The sequence below is a fragment of the Saccoglossus kowalevskii genome, chromosome 15 (assembly GCF_978046115.1).
Source record: "Saccoglossus kowalevskii chromosome 15, keSacKowa6.1, whole genome shotgun sequence".
Taxonomy (NCBI): domain Eukaryota; kingdom Metazoa; phylum Hemichordata; class Enteropneusta; family Harrimaniidae; genus Saccoglossus; species Saccoglossus kowalevskii.
The window spans coordinates 30,547,529-30,569,951 of record NC_140655.1 but is presented as its reverse complement, the minus strand read 5'-3'; the positions used below and the strand labels follow the sequence as shown (position 1 = coordinate 30,569,951).

The 22,423-nt window shown below is 35.2% G+C and overlaps 1 protein-coding gene across 1 annotated transcript; it reads left to right on the top strand.

Annotated features, from left to right (window-relative positions):
• The first annotated feature begins 839 nt into the window (after positions 1–839).
• LOC100368528 (inactive C-alpha-formylglycine-generating enzyme 2-like) lies at positions 840–15,317 on the top strand. The gene is made up of 9 exons (XM_006819241.3): positions 840–948; positions 5,464–5,626; positions 5,902–6,016; positions 6,174–6,218; positions 7,219–7,369; positions 9,062–9,117; positions 12,925–13,009; positions 13,624–13,786; positions 14,725–15,317. Exons 1-9 carry the CDS (start codon positions 855–857, stop codon positions 14,873–14,875), a joined length of 1,023 nt encoding a protein of 340 aa, XP_006819304.1. The 5' UTR covers positions 840–854; the 3' UTR covers positions 14,876–15,317.
• The last annotated feature ends 7,106 nt before the right edge of the window (positions 15,318–22,423 follow it).

Below are 22,423 nucleotides of genomic sequence, written 5' to 3'. Positions count from 1 at the left end.
GCGTACCGAATACCGAATAAACGGACTATTGCTGGCGAAGAGAATTATGATTGCCAACATAATACTCCTGGGTTAACGAGAATATATAAGATTTAGCTAATTTGAAACTAAATACCCACGTTTACTGGAGGAGCCTGAGTGACTGTGCTCGGGACGATGACAAATCAAATTCCTTGCTCTCAAGTTGGCTATGGACTAAACAAACTGACCCGTATCAATGTTATGAGTAAACCGATTATTATTTTAATTTGTATTTTAAGGTAGTTCAACTAGTAAGTAGTAAAATGGTGATTAGTATAGAATAATTGATTACTTATTGTTATTTGTCTAATTATTTACATTTCGAGTCTGGGAGGGGTTTGCCAACAGTCCCTCCCCTTGTGTGCGACTGTGTTTTGTCTAATCGCACTGGCACGTGACTACGCGCGGTAAAAACTATGATGACCGTGAAAATTACGGAAACGATGAAGTGGGTTGCGATAATTATTATTAGTTTGCATATGTATTTTCAAGTTAATTTAGTAGCGCATTTGTTGTTTGTTACCGCAACGAATAATCCTTGACCAAACCGAGTAGAGTAATCACATATCATCTACAATATGATACAGGGACTGTGGATTAACCTTCTCTCAATCACCAATGCAGTCATGGTTCTCTTTGAGTCGACTCGTTGTCTTCTACAGTCCCTATCCGTATAAATATCCGCTGAGTGAGCATGTACAGTGTCAGCGAGTCACAGCTTGCCGCGTTGTAGCCTCTAAAGTTTTATCAATGAGAGAGCGCTCAGCTGTCGCCTTATCCAACGCCTATTTAAAATTCTACTGAGCATGCGTACTACTTTGTATTGAGCGAAAATGGCAGCGTGGACGGACGTGTATCGTGCGGGGCTCGTGTTTATGTGTGTAATTATTTTAACTGAGAGTAAAACCGATAAAGACACATTAACAGGTGAGCATATTTAGTTGTTCTTGGCTATATCATTGCGCGATAAGGTTCGATTTCTGAACCGGTCCCAAGGGGGCGTATCGATCGCTGAAATTGATTACAGTGCAAGTTGAAAGTTTATTTCCGTATACATGTACTATGTGATTTCAACACAGGGATCTCACGATCCCGGTGAATATGTCCGAGATGTGTTCTGCCTGCAATGCCAACCGCTAATTAACATGTGGGCAAATTTCTTTTTTGTTGTTGGAGGAATGTTATAAATAAAGTTATTGGTACAGTATTTCCATGAGAAATGTTGTTCTACTGTCTCAATTATATTATACACTTTGTTGTTCAGTCGAAGTTAATGGCTTATGCGAAGACATTCTCATACCACTCCATAGACGCACATGTACGTGAGCCGGGGTACACTTTTGGCAGAAACAAATATTTTTCAATAAATATTTTTTCTACAGATCTCAAACAGTTATAGCAGGATGATAAGGCTCATGTGCTATCAGCAAGTTCGGAGTTAGTTGTGAAATGATTGTACTTATAAAGTCAGCATTTAAGCACAATAATTAACATACCCATGATGTTATTATATAGTAGCACTGGCTTTATTATATTGATCAAGTGAAATCCCTAGTAGCAATACAAACATTACCCACCCACAAGAATGAATTGCTACTGTTTGTGAATATTGCTAATTGATCGCAGTACCATTATAAATGACCAAGTGTAAATACTTGAATTTGGAACATGTGTTGATCAGATTTTGAGTATGCAAATTGCACTCAATGTTGATGTATATCTTTGTTGTGACATCATCATTGCACAAACATGGTTCAAACTACCATGACTCAGTTAGTGGGTAATCAGTTACATCATAGTAATATTTCTGCCAAAGGAGTTAAAATATTGTTCTATCCTTCAAACCATGGGCCCAATAAGCATTTGGTCAGATGGATTTTTAAATTGTTTTCCCAAATTTGAAATTTTAATTTCATTCTTCCTGTGTCACCCACATCCTAAATAAAATATGTATATGAAATATATGTTTAAAAACTTCATTGAATTGTGCCAACAACAATAATCACTGGATGAATCTTTGTTCTTAATGATTGCAATTAGATAATTGACTTGTGTTTTTGTTTTTCAAAACTGTAAGAACAGTAATTGATCATTTGGTTTAACTTTTTATATTCACTTTCTGAAAGCATAAAAATCATCTCAGTTGTAACAAGTTGGATATTCCCATGTTATTATGCATACTTATAAAAACTATAATAACTTTACTAGTGAATTTGATGTCTGGGATATTCACTAGGTTTTATCAAATTCATTTCAGGAAACTATACATTCTTACATACATAGTTAAACTTGAATATTCACTGGATTTTAGCAAGATGTTATATGACAGTCGTGACAGTTTTAGTGAAATACATTAGGTTCCTTCCGTTTAGTTGTATATTACAAAATCTAGACATGAATTATCAACAGTTTCAACACATAACCTGCCGAAAGCCTCTACAGAGGCGATGTGTTAAATGGTTTCTCCACATTGTTGAATAAATATGTAAATTCATTTTATATTATATAGTATTTGCTCTAGTAATATTGCATGCAATTAAGAAAATATGCTTTTTATAATTTTCACTTTTAAAATTGGGACAATGCAGGGCTTTGGGTTAACCCCCCTTCTGGTTTTTTAGTCACTTACACTATTTGTTGGTAATTAATTTATTTAATTTATATGTTGGTAATTCATTTATTTAATTTATATGTTGGTAATTCATTTATGCAATTAATTACTAACAAATAGTGGTAGTAACTTTTTAGTGATAATATAAACTAGATAAGCCATGTAGGCCAGTTCAGTATGCAATGCATGACAGGAATAGAAAGCAGCTGACATTACTTAATGGTCTTGAGTAATTGCAATTTGGGTGACCCCCTGACCTTGTGTCATTAACTTACTATGTTCTACATCTGTCTGATACCAGATATGTACTCTACATTCTGGCATGGTATGTTCTCACTTTCAGTGATTAGGTTTTTATATCCTAACCACTGAGTTTTTTAGTTCCGCTGTCGACTTTGTCGAGCGGAGCTTATCATATGAGTGATTGTCCGTCGTCGTCCGTGTCAATGTTTTACTTTTTCGACTTCTTCTTGAAAACTACAAGCCTGAATGCTTTGATACTTGGTGTATATGTGTACCTTGGGTAGACCTCTCTCAGATTTGTTCATTTCATGATGATATCTTCAATTCTCTAATTTTGGTGAATATTTTTGTCGTTTTTGGTATAAAGGGATATTTTTAACTTCTTGTTAAAAACCGCAAGTCCAATTGCTTTGATATTACATATATAGGTACTACATGTGGACCTCTCTCAGATTTGTTCATTTTGTAATGATATCTTTAATTCTCTAATTTAGGTGAATATTTTTGTCATTTTTGGTAAAAAGTGATATTTTCGACTTCTTGTTGAAAACTGTAAGTCCAATTGCTTTGATATATTATACATATAGGTGCTACATCTTGACCTCCCTCAGATTTGTTCATTTTCTAATGATATCTTCTGTTCTTTAACTGTAATGTGCATTGCTAACAGTGGAGCTACATGTATCTCAGCCGACAGGCTGCTTGTTTGTTTCAGTGCTTATGCATAGCACAAATGTGAGGAAATGTGCCATTCGGCCAAAAAACAAACAAACTTATGTTGCCCTCAAGTCGAAAAATTGTGTCAGTCGGTTGGTCAGATTTTTTTTTTTTTTTTTTTTTTTAAATTAGTGAAAAATATGAGTATTGTAAATAGCCAAGGTATATGGACTTCATAGTATTCAGAACATGTCAGAGAAATACAGATCCACCCAAAGTTCAAAGTCGCCACTTACGGGGACTCTGGGGATCAAACAATGATACAGAATGCTTAATTTTTAGAGGAAACACTTTTTACTGCTTAAAATGGTGAGTTTTTAATATTTAAACGCGACCAGATATTTCATATTTTTCGGTCGGTCACTGAGGGCAACAAAACAATTTTTTTTTTGGCCCTTAAATGTGTGTGCGTGTGCGTGTGTTCAGTATTTTTTAGTCTACCAGCATATGTGAGATCCACTGGGTAGATGGGATTGCAATTTACTACACAGATTACGATGAACTCCAGACCTGATTAGTTTTGATTCATGCATAATTTGCATAATTTGCATAATAATTAACAGACTTTAGCATTTGTAGGCTGTACTTGCAGGCTGTACTTGCAGGCTGTACTTGCAGGCTGTACTTGTAGGCTGTACTTGTAGGCTATACTTGTAGGCTAGACACTAAGGAAATGTGTTGTCATGTGGTGTTGCCATGCATCAAATTGGGCAGATCAAGGATGTTATTCTTTAAATTTGATTGCATTTTGTACAATATTGAGCTCAGTTTAACATTGGTTTCAAATGAATAAATATGTATACCATAAATTTATGTTTCTTGTGTGTATAAATATGTAGTTACCCGACCAATTATCACAGAATCATACTGCTAAAACACACACTGGTAATTTGAGTTGAGAATTTTGTTTGAGTGAGGAGTACTGTAAATCATTTTAAATTCAGTGGGGTTAAAAAATTGTGTGAAAATGAGAAATACAAAATAATCAAGTAGCAGTAAACAGGGATGCTAGAGAAATCAATTGTGTCTTCATAACATTTGTTCTTTTCAAATAATAAATCATGGAAATTGACAGTCAGAAACAGAAATGTTTGTATTAATAGCATTATAGGCACAATCATGAGATCTTAGTAAAAACTGACAATAAAATAGGAAGCTAGTAATTCATAAAGTAGATTATTAATTGTCTGTAGCCATTTAAATGCAGACAATATGCCCAGATGATACCTGTAAATATGTTTTCAACACCATATGTGCTATAAAAGCCATTATTTTTTTCGCCAAGGTTTTGGTGCAACATTTTGTTGTTTTTATAAACATTTCTTTAATTCTTTCATAATTATTAACCAAATGGACATACATGTAATTCCTTTCTGGCTCTATTGGTCTTGTTCAAAGTTTGGTAAAATTATGAAAAAAATTAGGTTTTATTTTGTGAAAGTTGACAAAAGTAGGTGTTGAAAGGTTTAAACTGTCACAATTGTCATGCTGTATCATTTACAATGTGGGTCCCATGTGATGGATACAATGCCTGTAAAATACATTGTTCATTTCTCAGAAATTCAAATGCAATTTGACTGTGACGCTTTAATTAATTGCCTAAATAAAAACGTTTTCATTGCTACAAAATTCTTCTATTTTCACACACTCAAAAATCATGAAAATTAACTCAAATTTGTTGTGAAAGTAAACTTTTTCACAAAATAATTATGAATCATATTTTTATTTTTTTTTCAAACTTTTGATCAAGCCCTATAGCCATTCAAAAATTATAATCATCTGTGTTTTAAATTATTAACAAATTTATGGAAAAATACAAATTATTATAGCATTACAGGTTAACTCAGATGTTTTATATTTTTATTTTACAGATGCTGATCTCAAGAAATTTGAGGAGATGGTAGAATTGAAAGGTGGAAAATTTATTATGGGAACCGACGAACCAAATGCACGAGATGGTGAAGGCCCCTCCAGAAAAGTTACCGTAAAACCATTCAAAATAATGAGATATCCAGTGACGAATGCTGCTTTTAGGTAAAAATAGACGACTTGCTCTCCTGACAGTCCAAACATTAAATTTGGAAAATTATTTATCAATTACTTAGAATTACTTTACTCTATTTGAAAAATTAAAATCGATGATCGGAATTGATTATTTTTAATTAATATGAATAAAAAACAATACTCTACATTTTGATGTCAACAAATGTATGCATGATCTTATCTGGAAAATAAAAAAATTGCTAACAATAATTTTAAATTTTGGTTTATAATGCTTGTTTAAGTTAATTATTTTAATTTTTCTGTAGACAATTTGTTAAAGCGAAAAGATTCAAGACGGAGGCAGAACGTTTTCAATGGAGTTTTGTTTTTGATGCTTTTGTGAGCGAGGAAGTAAAAGCTAACATAACAGAGAGGATACCAGTAAGTTTTTTTTTTAATTTGGGGAAATCTTGATGAAAATAATGATTCAAAGACAAATTGACAAAGTCTTTGGTATGTTTTCTAATGTACATTAATGATGTCATGCAATGTCCAAATATGGGCAATAATATATAATAATGATGTATTTGTATTATAGAACACTCCATGGTGGGTTCCGGTACCAAGAGCATATTGGAGACAGGTGAGTCCATATGTTCCCCCTATTAAAGTATCATTGCTAATGTTTTGTGTAATCCAGGACATTTGTACCTGCAGTTCAGTTATTTTTGAACTATGTCAAATTAATAAAATTAAATTTTAAATCAAATGAGCCAAATCAAAAATGGCCATTGTTGAATCACCAAGACAGATTTCAATTAGTCAAATCAATCAATGATCACAACTGAATCATCCTAGCAGATGAAATAAATGAAACTGCACAAACAAAATAAATTTTCAAACAATTTTGAAAATTTATTCACACATTTCCAAAAATCAAATATAGAAAACTTTTATTAAAGAAATCGTAAAACTTATCCAATGTTGACTTTGTCGAGCGAAGCATATATACCGTATGAGTGATTGTCCGTTGGCATCTGTCATTGTCCATCGTCCATGTCAACTTTTCACTTTTTCAACTACTTCTTGAAAACTACATGCCTGAATGCTTTGATACTTTGTGTATGATGTCTTTAATTCTCTAATTTGGATGAATATTTTTGTAATTTTTGTTTAAAAAGTGATACTTTCGACTTCTTGTAAAAAAACGCAAGTCTGATTGCTTTGATATTTAATACATATATAGGTACTACATGTGGACCTCTCTCAGATTTGTTCATTTTGTGATGATATCTTCAATTCTCCAATTTTGATGACTATTTTTGTAATTTTTGGTAAAAAGTAATATTTAAGACTTCTTGTTAAAAACTGATGTCTTTAATTTTCTAATTTTGATGAATATTTTTGTAATTTTTGTAAAAAGTGATATTTTCGACTTCTTGTTTACGATAATGAAATGTTAAAGTTACTAATATAAATAGCAGTGTTTCAAGTTTGAAAATTTGAACTAACAAAACTCTCAATATCAGTTTTAACTGAAGTGGGAAAGGCAGGACTTAGTTTAAAAACCTGGCAATTGAAAGCAGACACAATAATGTGAATATTCAAAGACTTTTGTTCCTAATCTTTTTTATATTTTCTAGCCTGAAGGTCAGGGTAGTACGATCACAAAAAAACTAAATTGGCCGGCAGTTCACATTAGTGCGAATGACGCCAAGCAATACTGCCAATGGAAAGGATGGAGGCTGCCAACGGAACCTGAATGGGAGTATGCAGCTAGAGGAGGGCTTGAATGTGAGTTGTTGCAGCTATACTTAAAGGTCCTTGAGCTGCGATTATTATCAATTTTAATATATTTTTATCCTTTTAATACAGAGCCAAATTACCTTTGTAATGCAAACTGAACAAACATATTCTAATTATGTTAATAATATACAAATTCAAAATATGGATTATTTTTGAAGAAAAAATCATTTTTCTGCTGTCTGCATGCATATGCCATGCCATACATTTTCAAACTTTACTCGGTAGTACCACAACATCATCTCTGCTCTGTAATAGATTGAATAAAAAATATAACAAAATTGAAGAAATGCAGCCTTAACTATATCCTTGATTTTAATTTCACTTCCTGTATTTCACTGATTGGTCAATGCTTTTAATTAAGATATGCAAACTAAATGTGTAAAATGTAGTGTGTCTCACCTATTGTTTGATTCATAATAAAAATTACATTTAGTATGTGAAGTTTTGGGATTCATACAACAGACCAGAGAGAAAAAATAGCTCACATAACACTCAGCATTCGAGGGCAGAGCGTCATCCCCAGTATAATGCCCATCAATATCTAAGATGACTATCATTTAAATAACTCAGAGATTAGAAGATAGAGTTAATTAATTAGTCAATTTTTTTTCCACATTTTGTAATGTACATAAGTCATTGACATTCTATTTTTGTTTGTTCCAAAATACATACCATATCTTTTAATGTCGCAAACGTATTAAGCAATAATGCATCTTGAAGCGAGAGGGTCGCCACCTGCGCTTGCACAAGAATTGAGTCCCAAGTGTTGATAACAAAACACGCTAAAAACGCAAAGGCTCATGGGTAGACGCTTGTTTGTAAACAATGACACGCTATGGCCATCTGACGCATGCGCAGGTAACGACTTCCCTGCTTTAAGCATTAATAATAAGTAATTGTCAGAAAAATAAAAAAAATAATATAATGTACCAAATAGTTTAGCTCTAAATAAAATTTACCAAAATTGTCTGCAAATTTGTTACTCCAATTTTACCTTTTAACAATCTACAAAACATAAGTTTTTGACAAATTTCTTTTTATCCGAATTTTAGTACTAGATATGAAATGTAATATATAGAAATAATTTTAATGTCTGATGTACTATTACATATTGTTATTATTTAATTAACTCAGTAATTTATTGTACATATTATATACATATGGTGATCAATGTATCTTTCTCTGTTTCCATGGTTACATATGTTGTATATGTGTTATTGGCATATGCTATAAGCCACTTCAATATTGCAAGAAACAGATTTTTGTCAATAAAAAAAATAATGAAATTTGGTAGCAGTAAAAACACAAAAAAAATGTGATATTCACAAAACAAATGCAATTAAATAACTCAAGAAAAATGGAAAAGATTTTTGCACTAGTTTACAAGTGAAATTATCATTCATATTTCACAATATTGCATGGTTACGTGGCATGAAAAAGTTGGATATGAATCTTAATATTCTAAAACATTTAATAATGAGTATTTTTATACTTATTCATACAATGATGAGTTCTTGGTCTGACTGATTATTGATAGAAACAAGTACATCTACATTTATGATATTCTGTTGTGATGTGTTTTCACAATGAAAGCCAATGCCAATTCAATCTACCAATGTTTTTTTTATATCTACTATTCATGGTGTTTCCTGCAACTCAGTTTTTTTTTTGTACTTTCAGCGAAGAGATATCCATGGGGTGCAAGATATGACAATAAGAGAATGAACATATGGCAGGTATGTTGTTCTGCTGCCCTCTAGTGGCCAGACTTGGAAATATACCCATCTATACATTGATAGAATTCATTCATCATTGACTGTCTGGTTCTGTTATGATCAGTATAATTTGGTGATTTTAGTGGCAGTGGGACTAGGATGACATGGCAGTGGGACTAGGGTGACATGGCAGTGGCACTAGGGTGACATGGCAGTGGGACTAGAGTGACATGGCAGTGGGTCTAGGGTGACATGGAAGTGGGACTAGGGTGACATGGCAGTGGGACTAGAGTGACATGGCAGTGGGACTAGGGTGACATGGCAGTGGGACTAAGGTGACATGGCAGTGGGACTAGGGTGACATGGAAGTGGGACTAGGGTGACATGGAAGTGGGACTAGGGTGACATGGCAGTGGGACTAGGGTGACATGGAAGTGGGACTAGGGTGACATGGCAGTGAGACTAGGGTGACATGGCAGTGGGACTAGGGTGACATGGCAGTGGGACTAGGGTGACATGGCAGTGGGACTAGGGTGACATGGAAGTGGGACTAGGGTGACATGGAAGTGGGACTAGGGTGACATGGCAGTGGGACTAGGGTGACATGGCAGTGGGACTAGGGTGACATGGCAGTGGGACCAGAGTGACATGGCAGTGGGACCAGAGTGACATGGCAGTGGGACTAGGTTGACATGGCAGTGGGACTAGGGTGACATGGCAGTGGGACTAGGGTGACATGGCAGTGGGACTAGGGTGACATGGCAGTGGGACTAGGTTGACATGGCAGTGGGACTAGGGTGACATGGCAGTGGGACTAGGGTGACATGGCAGTGGGACTAGGGTGACATGGCAGTGGGACTAGGGTGACATGGCAGTGGGACTAGGGTGACATGGCAGTGGGACCAGAGTGACATGGCAGTGGGACCAGAGTGACATGGCAGTGGGACCAGAGTGACATGGCAGTGGGACTAGGTTGACATTGCAGTGGGACTAGGGTGACATGGCAGTGGGACCAGAGTGACATGGCAGTGGGACTAGGGTAACATGGCAGTGGGACCAGAGTGACATGGCAGTGGGACTAGGGTAACATGGCAGTGGGACTAGGGTGACATGGCAGTGGGACTAGGGTGACATGGCAGTGGGACCAGAGTGACATGGCAGTGCGACTAGGGTGACATGGCAGTGGACTAGGGTGACATGGCAGTGGGACCAGAGTGACATAGCAGTGGGACTAGAGTGACATGGCAGTGGGACTAGGGTGACATGGCAGTGGGACTAGGGTGACATGGCAGTGGACTAGGGTGACATGGAAGTGGGACTAGGGTGACATGGCAGTGGGACTAGGGTGACATGGCAGTGGGACTAGGGTGACACGGCAGTGGGACTAGGGTGACATGGCAGTGGGACTAGGGTGACATGGCAGTGGGACTAGGGTGACATGGCAGTGGGACTAGGGTGACATGGAAGTGGGACTAGGTTGACATGGCAGTGGGACTAGGGTGACATGGCAGTGGGACTAGGGTGACATGGCAGTGGACTAGGGTGACATGGCAGTGGGACCAGAGTGACATGGCAGTGGGACTAGGTTGACATGGCAGTGGGACTAGGGTGACATGGCAGTGGGACTAGGGTGACATGGCAGTGGGACTAGGGTGACATGGCAGTGGGACTAGGTTGACATGGCAGTGGGACTAGGGTGACATGGCAGTGGGACTAGGGTGACATGGCAGTGGGACTAGGGTGTCATGGCAGTGGGACTAGAGTGACATGGCAGTGGGACTAGGGTGACATGGCAGTGGGACTAGGGTGACATGGCAGTGGGACTAGGGTGACATGGCAGTGGAACTAGGGTGACATGGCAGTGGGACTAGGGTGACATGGCAGTGGACTAGGGTGACATGGTAGTGGGACCAGAGTGACATGGCAGTGGGACCAAAGTGACATAGCAGTGGGACTAGGGTGACATGGCAGTGGACTAGGGTGACATGGCAGTGGGACCAGAGTGACATGGCTGTGGGACTAGGTTGACATGGCAGTGGAACTAGGGTGACATGGCAGTGGACTAGGGTGACATGGCAGTGGGACCAGAGTGACATGGCAGTGGAACTAGGGTGACATGGCAGTGGGACTAGGGTGACATGGCAGTGGGACTAGGGTGACATGGCAGTGGGACTAGGGTGACATGGCAGTGGGACTAGGGTGACATGGCAGTGGGACCAGAGTGGCATGGCAGTGGGACTAGGTTGACATGGCAGTGGAACTAGGGTGACATGGCAGTGGAACTAGGGTGACTCTAATAAATTTAGCATGTAGAGAGGAAACTCACCTCTCCTGAAATAAAACTTACACTTTATTAATCTCTATAAGACTTATGGACTGACCTCCTTGCTGTTTGTCCATCCGTCTGTATCCAGCCATATCTCACACATGATTTGACTGATCTAGTTCAAAATTCACACAAACATCAGACATTATATTGGACATATGCATCTGCATTTGTTTCATGATATGATTAAAAATGGTCGAATGGTCAAAAATGCATCAGAATCACACATTATCACAGAACCGAATCTGAGTCATGCATGGGCAGATTAATTGAACGTAATGGCACCTTGATGCACATCATTTTATTTTTCAAATTAAGTTTAAAATGGTCGACTGGTGAATCATGTTCAACTTTACAAATGCATTACATGCATTGTCACACAAATCAAATGCATTTATTTTGCAATTCAATTCAAGATGGCCAAATGGTGTTCATTTTAAAAATAACAAGCACAGTCCCCGTTAGTTATCGAATTTAAAATATATAGTTTTGTTTATAGTAATATAGCTGGAATATAAACATGTCAGGAATATGATTATGATGATTGTTTAACATTTAAATGATTGACATTTGTATCTGATCGTCAAACAGGTATTGAGAGATATTGCTCTGGAACAGCATTAATTAAAACAAAATCAGCCATTTTGAATACATGTATAATGAATATATGAAATTTGAACATAGTCAGTCAAAGCATGTCAGAGATATGGCTCTAGAAGCCCATTCATTAAAACAAAATGGCCACTAGTCAGCCATTCCAAATCCGATCTAAAAAATAAAATAACTGCATCAAGAACCTATAATGTCTAATGTATGTACCAAGTTTAAACAAAATCCATCTGTAAACAGTCGAGAAATTTGATTTTGATGATTTTTTTAGCACAAAAATGGCTACCATTCAGTCATTTTTAATAGGATCGTCAAACCAATATATCTGTATATCCATGACATGATGTATAATAAATATTTAAAATTTGAACATAATCAGTCACAGCAAGTCAGAGATATGGCACTAGAACCACATTTATTAAAACAAAATGGCCGCCAGTTTGCCATTTTGAATCCTATCTGAAAACAAAATGATGTGCATCAAGGTACTATAATGTTCAACGTATATACCAAGTTTGAACAAAATCCATCTCTAAACAGTCAAGAAATGCTTGATTTTAATGATTTTTAGAACAAAAATGGCCGCCATTTGCCCATTGATATGCATATGTATAATATCATGTATGATGCATGTGTGAAGTTTGATTGTGATTGGTCCAGACATTTCTGAGATTCAGGTCCGAACGCACGCAGGGAAACACGGACACACGGACGTACAGAAATCAAAACATGATAATGCATCAAAATCAAGCCACATATCAAATCATACACATACGTTATATCATGTCAAGTCCTAATTTAAAATGGTTGACTGGTTTCCCTTTTATTTACTGGTACTATTGCATGAAAGGGGCTATGTAATCAAATTGTTTAATTTTATTTTTTACTTGCAGGGTAAGTTTCCTGAAGAAAACACTAAGGAAGATGGTTACCACGGATCATCCCCAGTAGATGCATTTGAACCACAAAACGATTACGGTAAGACTTTCATCTTGCATAAAGAATGCATGTACAGTAAAGCAATCAAGACAATCCAGTAGAATTATACATGTATATCTAAACCAAACCTCTTTTCAGGTACCTTCTCCGAAATCTTGCTTTTTTTACCGAAATTCTGAAACTGAAAAATGATGAATATGTACATATTGACATGTAAAGTATTTTTCTGGCCTATTAACGTTTTGAGCACCAACTTCACAAGCAGTTATCATCCACAAAATACTTTTACTTTTGCTCTTTTCAACATAAAATGTGGGCAACAATTTTCAAATTTTTTTTAATCGAAAATTAGATGCAATGGCATAATTATATACTCTGTTCGGTCTAAAATCAAAACACAAGTGAGTGAAAATTACAAAAAATTACAAGCAAATTTGCACTAATTATATACACTATATATATACCGGTAATATTTGTTTAAAATGCAATCCCTCACTCCCTTGGCTATCAACTGTGATTTTTCGCTGCCGAAGTGATTTACATTCCATTTCACTAATACATGCTTAGAATATGCAATGTGTTAGCTACACCTCTATAATATTAACCAAGATTGTAAATTTTTTGGGTTAATCTTACAATATATTTATTTGTAGGTATGTATGACATGGTCGGTAACCTTTGGGAATGGACAAGTACAATATTTAAATCACCAAACCAAGATTCAAATCCAGAGAATCCTATGCTAGTATTGAGAGGAGGCTCGTACATTGACTCAAAAGATGGCGCTTTTAACCACATGGCTAGGGTGACTACAAGGTACGATTTAATCACTTAGCTAGGGTGACCACAAAGTATGTACTGTGATATTTGTTTCTTGGAGTTGGAGTTGCATGTACCATATTTCTTATATTAGAAGCAATTATTAAATCCATAATAGTGTATCGTATTGAAGTGCAACAACCTCACGTTGCCATCTCTTCTATTGACCATATTGACTATTAAGTCAACTTATGTTTTACAAAATAAATCTACCTAACTGTATAATATTTTGCTTTGTATTGAATTTGAAGTTGAAGATAAATTATAGAAAACAAAGGCATACATTCGGTGTGATTTATTTACACTGAATCATCTCTTCAGTGAAAATAGCAAAAATAAAGTATTTTACAGTACTTTTCATACTTTTTTCATAAATGTTGATAAGATCTGAAGCCAATCGTAAAGTATATCTATTCGGGTCCAAATCAAATAAGAAATTATGGTACATAAAAATGTTCAATTGTTGCTCCAATACACATTTGAGGAGTTCAACGTGACAACATTTTCGTAAACACATGTGCTTCTAATAACACTATAAACATGTTTAGGATTATTTTTAAATATCACAGTCATCTTGGATACAAATTTGAGTAAACAATGTATTTTACATGATGGCATGGAATCCATATTGGACATAACTTGGTACAATAATTTAATTAACTTATAAAATGGTACTGCCCACACAGATAGTTCAGACTAAACTGTTGCATACAGGAATTTGATTACCCAGGGTGCAACAGATGGAAACTCCTCCTTTATCACATGATACCATTTGAAAACAAATTTCCATAATACAGAAGAAAAATCTATAAAAAAGCAATATTTATTTAAAAATATTTATTAACCAAAGAAGTTGAAAAATAAAAACAAAAATAAAAAAGTTAAAAACAAAAAAAATATTCAAATTAACATAGAATTGTGTCTATTTTTTTCAGGATGGGTAACACCGCTGACGCAGGCTCAGACAACCTGGGATTCCGATGTGCCTCAAATGTAGAACGTGAAAAATACAAACCCATATCTACCCCTCCTAAAGGGAAAAAGGCAGACAGTGTGAAGGCAAAGACAGAAAAAGTAGAGCTCTGAAAACACTTTTATTAATTTGAAACAGTTTTCTTGATACACTTTCACCTTGATTTCTTGTATTTTGTAATGTCTGACACTAGAGGGCAGCATTTATTACTTTAGGTCTTTGAGATTAGTTTATTTATTCAACATGTGTTGAAATCTTTCACAGGAGGATGTCACCTTTACAGTTCGATTTTATTCAGTCTGATGGAATATATTATTGGCAGTCTTTTGAATTTTAGTTTTATGAATTATTAATTTTTACAATTTGTTAAAAAACAAAAAACAGACTGTCATAATAAAGTTTGTGAAAGACTACTTCTCTAAGTCATGTGACTTTACTAGGTTAAGTGTCATGTGCATATAATTACAGTACACATAGGCTATATTGGTATTCAAGTATGTCTGCGATTGGTTTCCTATACTGTACGCTCAAATTCATGACTTTAGATTTTATAACTCAAGGATTACACAGGAACTCACCAAAGTTTTCAACATTTTTGTTGCTACAGCAACCAGCAATTTTTGTTTAATCACAAGAATTTGTTTGACTTGCTGTATTTTCTCAATTTACAAAGCAGTGGGGGAAGCTGAAATCAGATAGAAGATTGTTCCTCATTGGCTATCACGTTCTAACTACTTACCTGCCTAGCCAATCAGCAGAAACTTTATGTTCCACTACTGTTAAACCATTGGTCTATTTATTGTCATGTCTAACCAGTACTAGATCATATATTTCAGAGAAATACCACCTTGTACCAGGGAGTTCACAGAAACAGTACTAGATCATATATTTCAGGAAATACCACCTTGTACTAGGGAGTTCACAGAACCAGTACTAGATCATATATTTCAGGAAATACCACCTTGTACTAGGGAGTTCACAGAACCAGTACTAGATAACAATATATTTTGGAGAAATACCACCTTGTACTAGGGAGTTCACAGAACCAGTACTAGATCATATATTTCAGGAAATACCACCTTGTACTAGGGAGTTCACAGAACCAGTACTAGATCATATATTTCAGAGAAATACCACCTTGTACTAGGGAGTTCACAGAACCAGTACTAGATCATATATTTCAGAGAAATACCACCTTGTACTAGGGAGTTCACAGAACCAGTACTAGATCATATATTTCAGAGAAATACCACCTTGTACTAGGGAGTTCACAGAACCAGTACTAGATCATATATTTCAGAGAAATACCACCTTGTACTAGGGAGTTCACAGAACCAGTACTAGATCATATATTTCAGGAAATACCACCTTGTACTAGGGAGTTCACAGATCCAGTACTAGATCATATATTTTGGAGAAATACCACCTTGTACTAGGGAGTTCACAGAACCAGTATTAAATAATAATATATTTCAGGAAATACTACCTTGTACTAGGGTGTACACAGAATATATGTACACATTGGAATAGCATCTGAATAAATGATGTTGTTTAAAAAAAAGTTAATCAAGTGTTTTTTTTTTAAAGTTGTAAGTGAACTATCTGCATTTCATTGAAACATGTATATAACAAATGTAATCTTTATTTTGGGAAAGATAGGGATTCTTGTTTCTACATATTTTGTTGACATTGGTAAGCTTTTGTGTATATGGAATGGATGCAGAGATTCCTTTTATTTTGCACATGTTGTATTCTGCCACATCTCCCTAAATAGTCTTGCAAGTTACACTTGACAATATGGCTAAGCAAAGTTCAAAGGAAATCATTTGATTTTCATTCCATAACAATACCAGTAGCCAACACTACAGCACAAATTTCATTCACACATTTATTTACATTTTCCTATTGAGCTGGTCATATGAATTTCTCAATTATATTTTATGAATATATATCAGTAAGACTCCTTTGGTTTGCTATTATTATATCAGTCACTCTTCCATTTCAATATCAGTCTCGTAGGTCGTCTGGCGCATGCCTCACAGAACTGTAAAATATCTGATTTTATTAGCTCCGCTGTCAATAAAGTCAAGCAGAGCTTATAGTATTACTGATTGTCCATCGGCGTCCGTCGTTGCCTTCGTCAACTTTACATTTTCGACTTCTTCTTAAAACCACAAACTGTATAGCTGTGAAACTTACTAGGAAGGTACCTTGGGTGGTTCTCTCTCAGATTTGTTCATTTCGTGTGGATATGTTCAATTGTCTTATTTATAGCGAATATTTTAGTCATTTTTGGTCAAAAATGCTATTTTCGACTTCTTCTTGAAAACCGCTAGCCCAAATGCTTTGATACTGATATTTTTGACTTCTTGTTAAAAACCGAAAGTCCAATTGCTTTGATATTACATATCTAGGTACTACATGTGGACCTCTCTCAGATTTGTTCATTTAGTGATGATATCTTTAATTTTCTAATTTTCATGAATACGTTTGTCATTTTTGGTAAAAAGTGATATTTTTGACTTCTTGTTAAAAACCGAAAGTCCAATTGCTTTGATATTACATATATATGTACTACATGTGGACCTCTCTCATATTTGTTCATTTCGTGATGATATCTTTAATTCTCTAATTTTCATGAATATTGTTGTCATCTTTTGGTAAAAAGTGATATTTTCGACTTCTTGTTAAAACCCGCAAGTCTAATTGCTTTGATATTAGATATACTACATAGGTACTACAGGTAGACCTCTCAGATTTGTTCATTTCGTGATGATTTTGTTCTTCAATTATCTAATTTTACTGAATATTTTTGATAAAAAGTTATATTTTCAAATTGTTGTTGAAAACAACAAGTCTGATTGCTTTAATACTATAAACATTGTTCATTTTCTGATGATATCTTCAGTTCTTTAATTGAAATGTGCATTGATAACAGCGGTCTGAGCGAAGCTATCTCAGACGACAGGGTGCTTGTTAGCTGTAGATAACGGTATCAGCACATAAGTCACGCCCTCTAGAGTCGTGTGTATGTGAGGTAGATGGACACAATTTAAGAAATTCACAGAACTTAAATACAATTTAAGTAAAATGTACGTGATAAAAAAAAAATCGACTGATAATTACTACATATATTGTTTATTTGATTCTGAAGCTGAGATAAGTGATTACGATGGTTGTTTTCACTACAGAAAGGAAAGTTTCTTCTGATTGAAAAAAAACACTATTTGTTGTGTAAGAAAACTACTCTATACTTAATTCACAATTGGAAAGGCAGCTAAACTAATTATATTGCGTAATAATACAAAGCAACCGTCTGATATCCCATGATGCATTGGGATCTATCGGCTAGATCACACAACTAAACAAACCAAATTTAAAAATTGTTTAAACCAATCTACGTAATGGTTACGTAACTTAAAATTCATTATGCAACATTGAACTGTAATTATCTAATTACCATATCAATTAAATTAATTACAGTAATACCACTTTTTGCTCGTCTCTAACAATTTCACAATATTACTTCGGTTCAAATGGAAGGTAAAAAGAGTTTACCTTCCATGGTTCGAGTAAACGTCCTTGGCCCGTTTACTAGGACCTTGACCTCAAACAGTATGTTAACTACCGTTAGAGTCCGCGTAGCATTTCAGTAAACCAACTTAATTGAAAATCGTCCAGCAACAGGAGGAAATGTGTCTTCACACATTAATGAGATAAAAAGATGTGTTTTTTTTCATCGTAATTCCAAGTACAGTAAAATGGATGGTTTGTCAGATTGAAGTGAAAGATGGATAGGAATGAAGTCTAATGTACATATAAAACGTTCGATTTAGATTTTAACACATAACAACGCTTGGAAGGAATGAAAAGGGTTACAATGGATAAAATAAAAGTGAAAACACAGCTTCAAAAAACAAAACAATTGAGGTGTGTGTTCTATGTTGCATACATAATGACATGTACTGCGCAAGCGCTATTGAAATCATATTGAAGTCATCGCCTTCCACAAAGAATTCAAATTTATTTTTTTATTGAATGGAACTTACAGCTTCTGGAAACAATTTACTTCTTTGCGATCAGTAGAGTGTGTAATCATTAAGAAATTCTGTTCATCTTCACAGATCTTGTTATTACTAGGACATAATAATGTCGACTATATTAATTTATCAGTGGTTACTAAATCGGAATCCGATGAGAGACTCACGTAGAGCATTATGTTTTCAACCAATTAGGTATTTTTCAAAGTGGATATTGTTGTTAAATAACCTGTGCGTTTTAGTTTATTTCTAGCTTTCGAATTTGCTCTGTGGTTCGTGTTAATGTCTTCTGTATATTTGTTGAAACAATACTTGCTGTTCAATGTTGAAAAAGCATGTATATATTTATCTGCTGTTTGTGGTTGATATTTGTTAATATTGATTCTATTTTAATCTATTTGCAAATGTAAATGCTTTGTTTACTATTTGGGCTTTATTTAGTATCGATGTTACGAGCACCACTGTAAAGTTATTTTTGGATGAACACTTCAATCGAATATATCAATCAATTTCGCTATATGTTAATATGTATGCTTAGGAAGGGCCGACAGAGTCTGAAATGTACATCTACAATGCTAGATTCCATATTACATTCGCCGTCCCAGACATCACTACCATCAAAAATGAGTGGTTTGATTAGTTTATCAAAAAGGAATAGTGATAACTTAATGATAAGTTTCCTATCATGACCGTTTTTTTTTCTCTTTCAGGGAGAATAATGCCTTGTGACCGTTTTTTTTAGCTCCGCTGTCGACTTTGTCGAGCGGAGCTTATCATATGAGTGATTGTCCGTCGTCGTCCGTCGTCGTCCGTCGTCGTCGTCGTCCGTCGTCCGTCGTCCGTGTCAATGTTTTACTTTTTCGAATTCTTCTTGAAAACTACAAGCCTGAATGCTTTGATACTTGGTGTATATGTACCTTGGGTAGACCTCCCTTAGGTTTGTTCATTTCATGTTGATATCTTCAATTCTCTAATTTTGGTGAATATTTTTGTCATTTTTGGTAAAAAGTGATATTTTCGACTTCTTGTTAAAAACCGCAAGTGCAATTGCTTTGATATTACATATATAGGTACTACATGTGGACCTCTCTCAGATTTGTTCATTTTGTAATGATATCTTTAATTCTCTAATTTTGGTGAATATTTTTGTCATTTTTGGTAAAAAGTGATATTTTCGACTTCTTGTTAAAAACCGCAAGTCCAATTGCTTTGATACTACATATATAGGTACTACATGTGGACCTCTCTCAAATTTGTTCATTTCGTGATGATATCTTCAATTCTCTAATTTTGGTGAATATTTTTGTAATTTTTCGTAAAAAGTGATATTTTCGACTTCTTGTTGAAAACTGTAAGTCCGATTGCTTTGATATTACATATATAGGTACTACATGTGGACCTCTCTCAGATTTGTTTGTTTTGTGATGATATCTTCAATTCTCTATTTATTTTGGTGAATATTTTTGTAATTTTTGGTAAAAAGTGATATTTTCGACTTCTTGTTAAAAACCGCAAGTCCAATTGCTTTGATATTACATATATAGGTACTACATGTGGACCTCTCTCAGAATTGTTCATTTTGTAATGATATCTTTAATTCTCTTTAAAACTGTAAGTCCGATTGCTTTGATACTATTCATATTGTTCATTTTCTAATGATGTCTTCAGTGCTTTAATTGAAATGTACATTGCTAACAGCGGAGCTATCTCAGCCGATAGGCTGCTTGTTTATATTTTCCATAACTGATTTAAAACGCCAATTTTGACTGATAACTAAACCAAATTTGTTTACAATATCAAGTTCCTTTCATTCAATGAAAAGGCCCCCAACTAAATTTGTTTACAATATCAAGTTCCTTTCATTCAATGAAAAGGCCCCCAACTAAATTTGTTTACTTATAATTTCCCACATCGTCATATTGGGTTTGGAGTTGAGTTGAGTTACCTTGGACCCTTCATCTTACCCAACGCTGTGTTCATAATAGTTTTAATCAAATGGCAAGAACGGGAATTGTGCTTGATAACGGACGAGACGCAGCAATGCTTTGTTACCTAGAGCACTGCCCAGGTATCGTCAGACAGTGTGCCACAAATCGTATGCGTGTACGTCAGTTAAATCTTATTGGTTATAGAACAATTACCGAAATCATCGGAATCTGATGATTTTGTATTTATTTTGAAATTACATTTTTATTATCTTTATTATATTTATTTTCCAGATGTTCTGAAAAGCTGCATTTGACCTTCCTTTTAGTATTTGTACACCGATGCATTAATGACGACTGACTGTGTCTACATCGAATGTTCACACGTGTAAAAGTTTAATGATAATCTTGTGAAATTGACCTCTGTGAAAATATGTCAGAAGCAGCATGGCCATGAGCCTCAGGTATTCAACGACTTTTCGATAATGTGAAGGCGTGCGTCACATTTCCATGAAACCATGGCAACGTTATTCTGCAAAAAAAGAAGTTAGTAAGTAAATTCACCCGATTGAGGTTTAGGCTTTTCATAATCTCTGAATCTCCATACTTTATCCTGTTGATATTTCTATTCTTTAATCCGTAGAATTTTGCGAAACCACCTACCTTGTTTTCAAATAAAGAACTATTCACATTCATCTGCAATGACATTTTGTTTTCACCTACAGTTCTTCTGCCTGTAGTTTTGTCATTAATTAAATTCGCAACTAATAACTGACTTCATACCAGGCTTTGAAAATGCGCATGCGTCGTATTAAATAATTTCTACGTACTATTAATTCTAAATTCTTGCACGTATATGTAGTTCGTTATATCATAAATCTAAATATTATGTACTGCAAAACAGCCTTTTTAGTTTACAATGAAACCTTACTTGCATTGACCATTGATCATCGTTTATGAGCCAGTCGACACGACGACCCGAGTAGTACACAGGTAACATTTGATTACACAAGCTTGAAAGAAAAGATTACGTCCAATAAAAGTCATGCGCTTCTGTGTCTCAACTGTGTATAAGGACGTCGTCCACATTGTAGTCGATATTGATTTGTTTTGTGATTGATCAGGAGTAAAAGTATTTGTTTTCACTGACGAACGACTACTCATTAATCAGAATTGTATATTTGGACGATATTGCTTACACCCGTCTATGTCATTGTGACTAACATGTTCCCACTCAGTGAGTTCGTCAACGAAAAATTGCGTCTTGTATTCTATGTGAATCTTTACAACATATGTACATTTCTTTGCACTTCAAGTTGGTAGCTCTGTTGTCATGCCGACGCCCTTCCTATGTGTTTTACACACATATGTAAATATAGGGATTCTGGATTGCCAAACTTCAATTTGTTTGAAATTGTTTTATATTTGTCAATAAATATTGACTTTATCATCTGCGTGAATTATCCAGTTCTCTGATTGGCTGTTACTTAAATCTCGCGTTATACATTCGGCATTCTAACTGAATAGGGCAGCATGTAATAAACATTTGGTTCTTTCTCGTAATCTTACCCATCTATACCTTTGGGCGATATATGCATATGTGTCTAAATATAATTCTTCCTGTCCACTCAATCCCACGCATCCTTTTAGTTTTAATGGTAATGAACTGTTGACATCTTTGATGAAGTCCTTCCCT

Excerpts from the sequence above, each read along its gene's own strand:
- LOC100368528 (XM_006819241.3), top strand. The coding sequence starts at position 855 with ATGGCAGCGTGGACGGACGTGTATCGTGCGGGGCTCGTGTTTATGTGT. Across the intron at positions 9,118-12,924 it reads AGAGAATGAACATATGGCAG|GGTAAGTTTCCTGAAGAAAA; the intron begins GTATGTTGTTCT and ends TTTTACTTGCAG. Across the intron at positions 13,010-13,623 it reads TGAACCACAAAACGATTACG|GTATGTATGACATGGTCGGT; the intron begins GTAAGACTTTCA and ends ATTTATTTGTAG.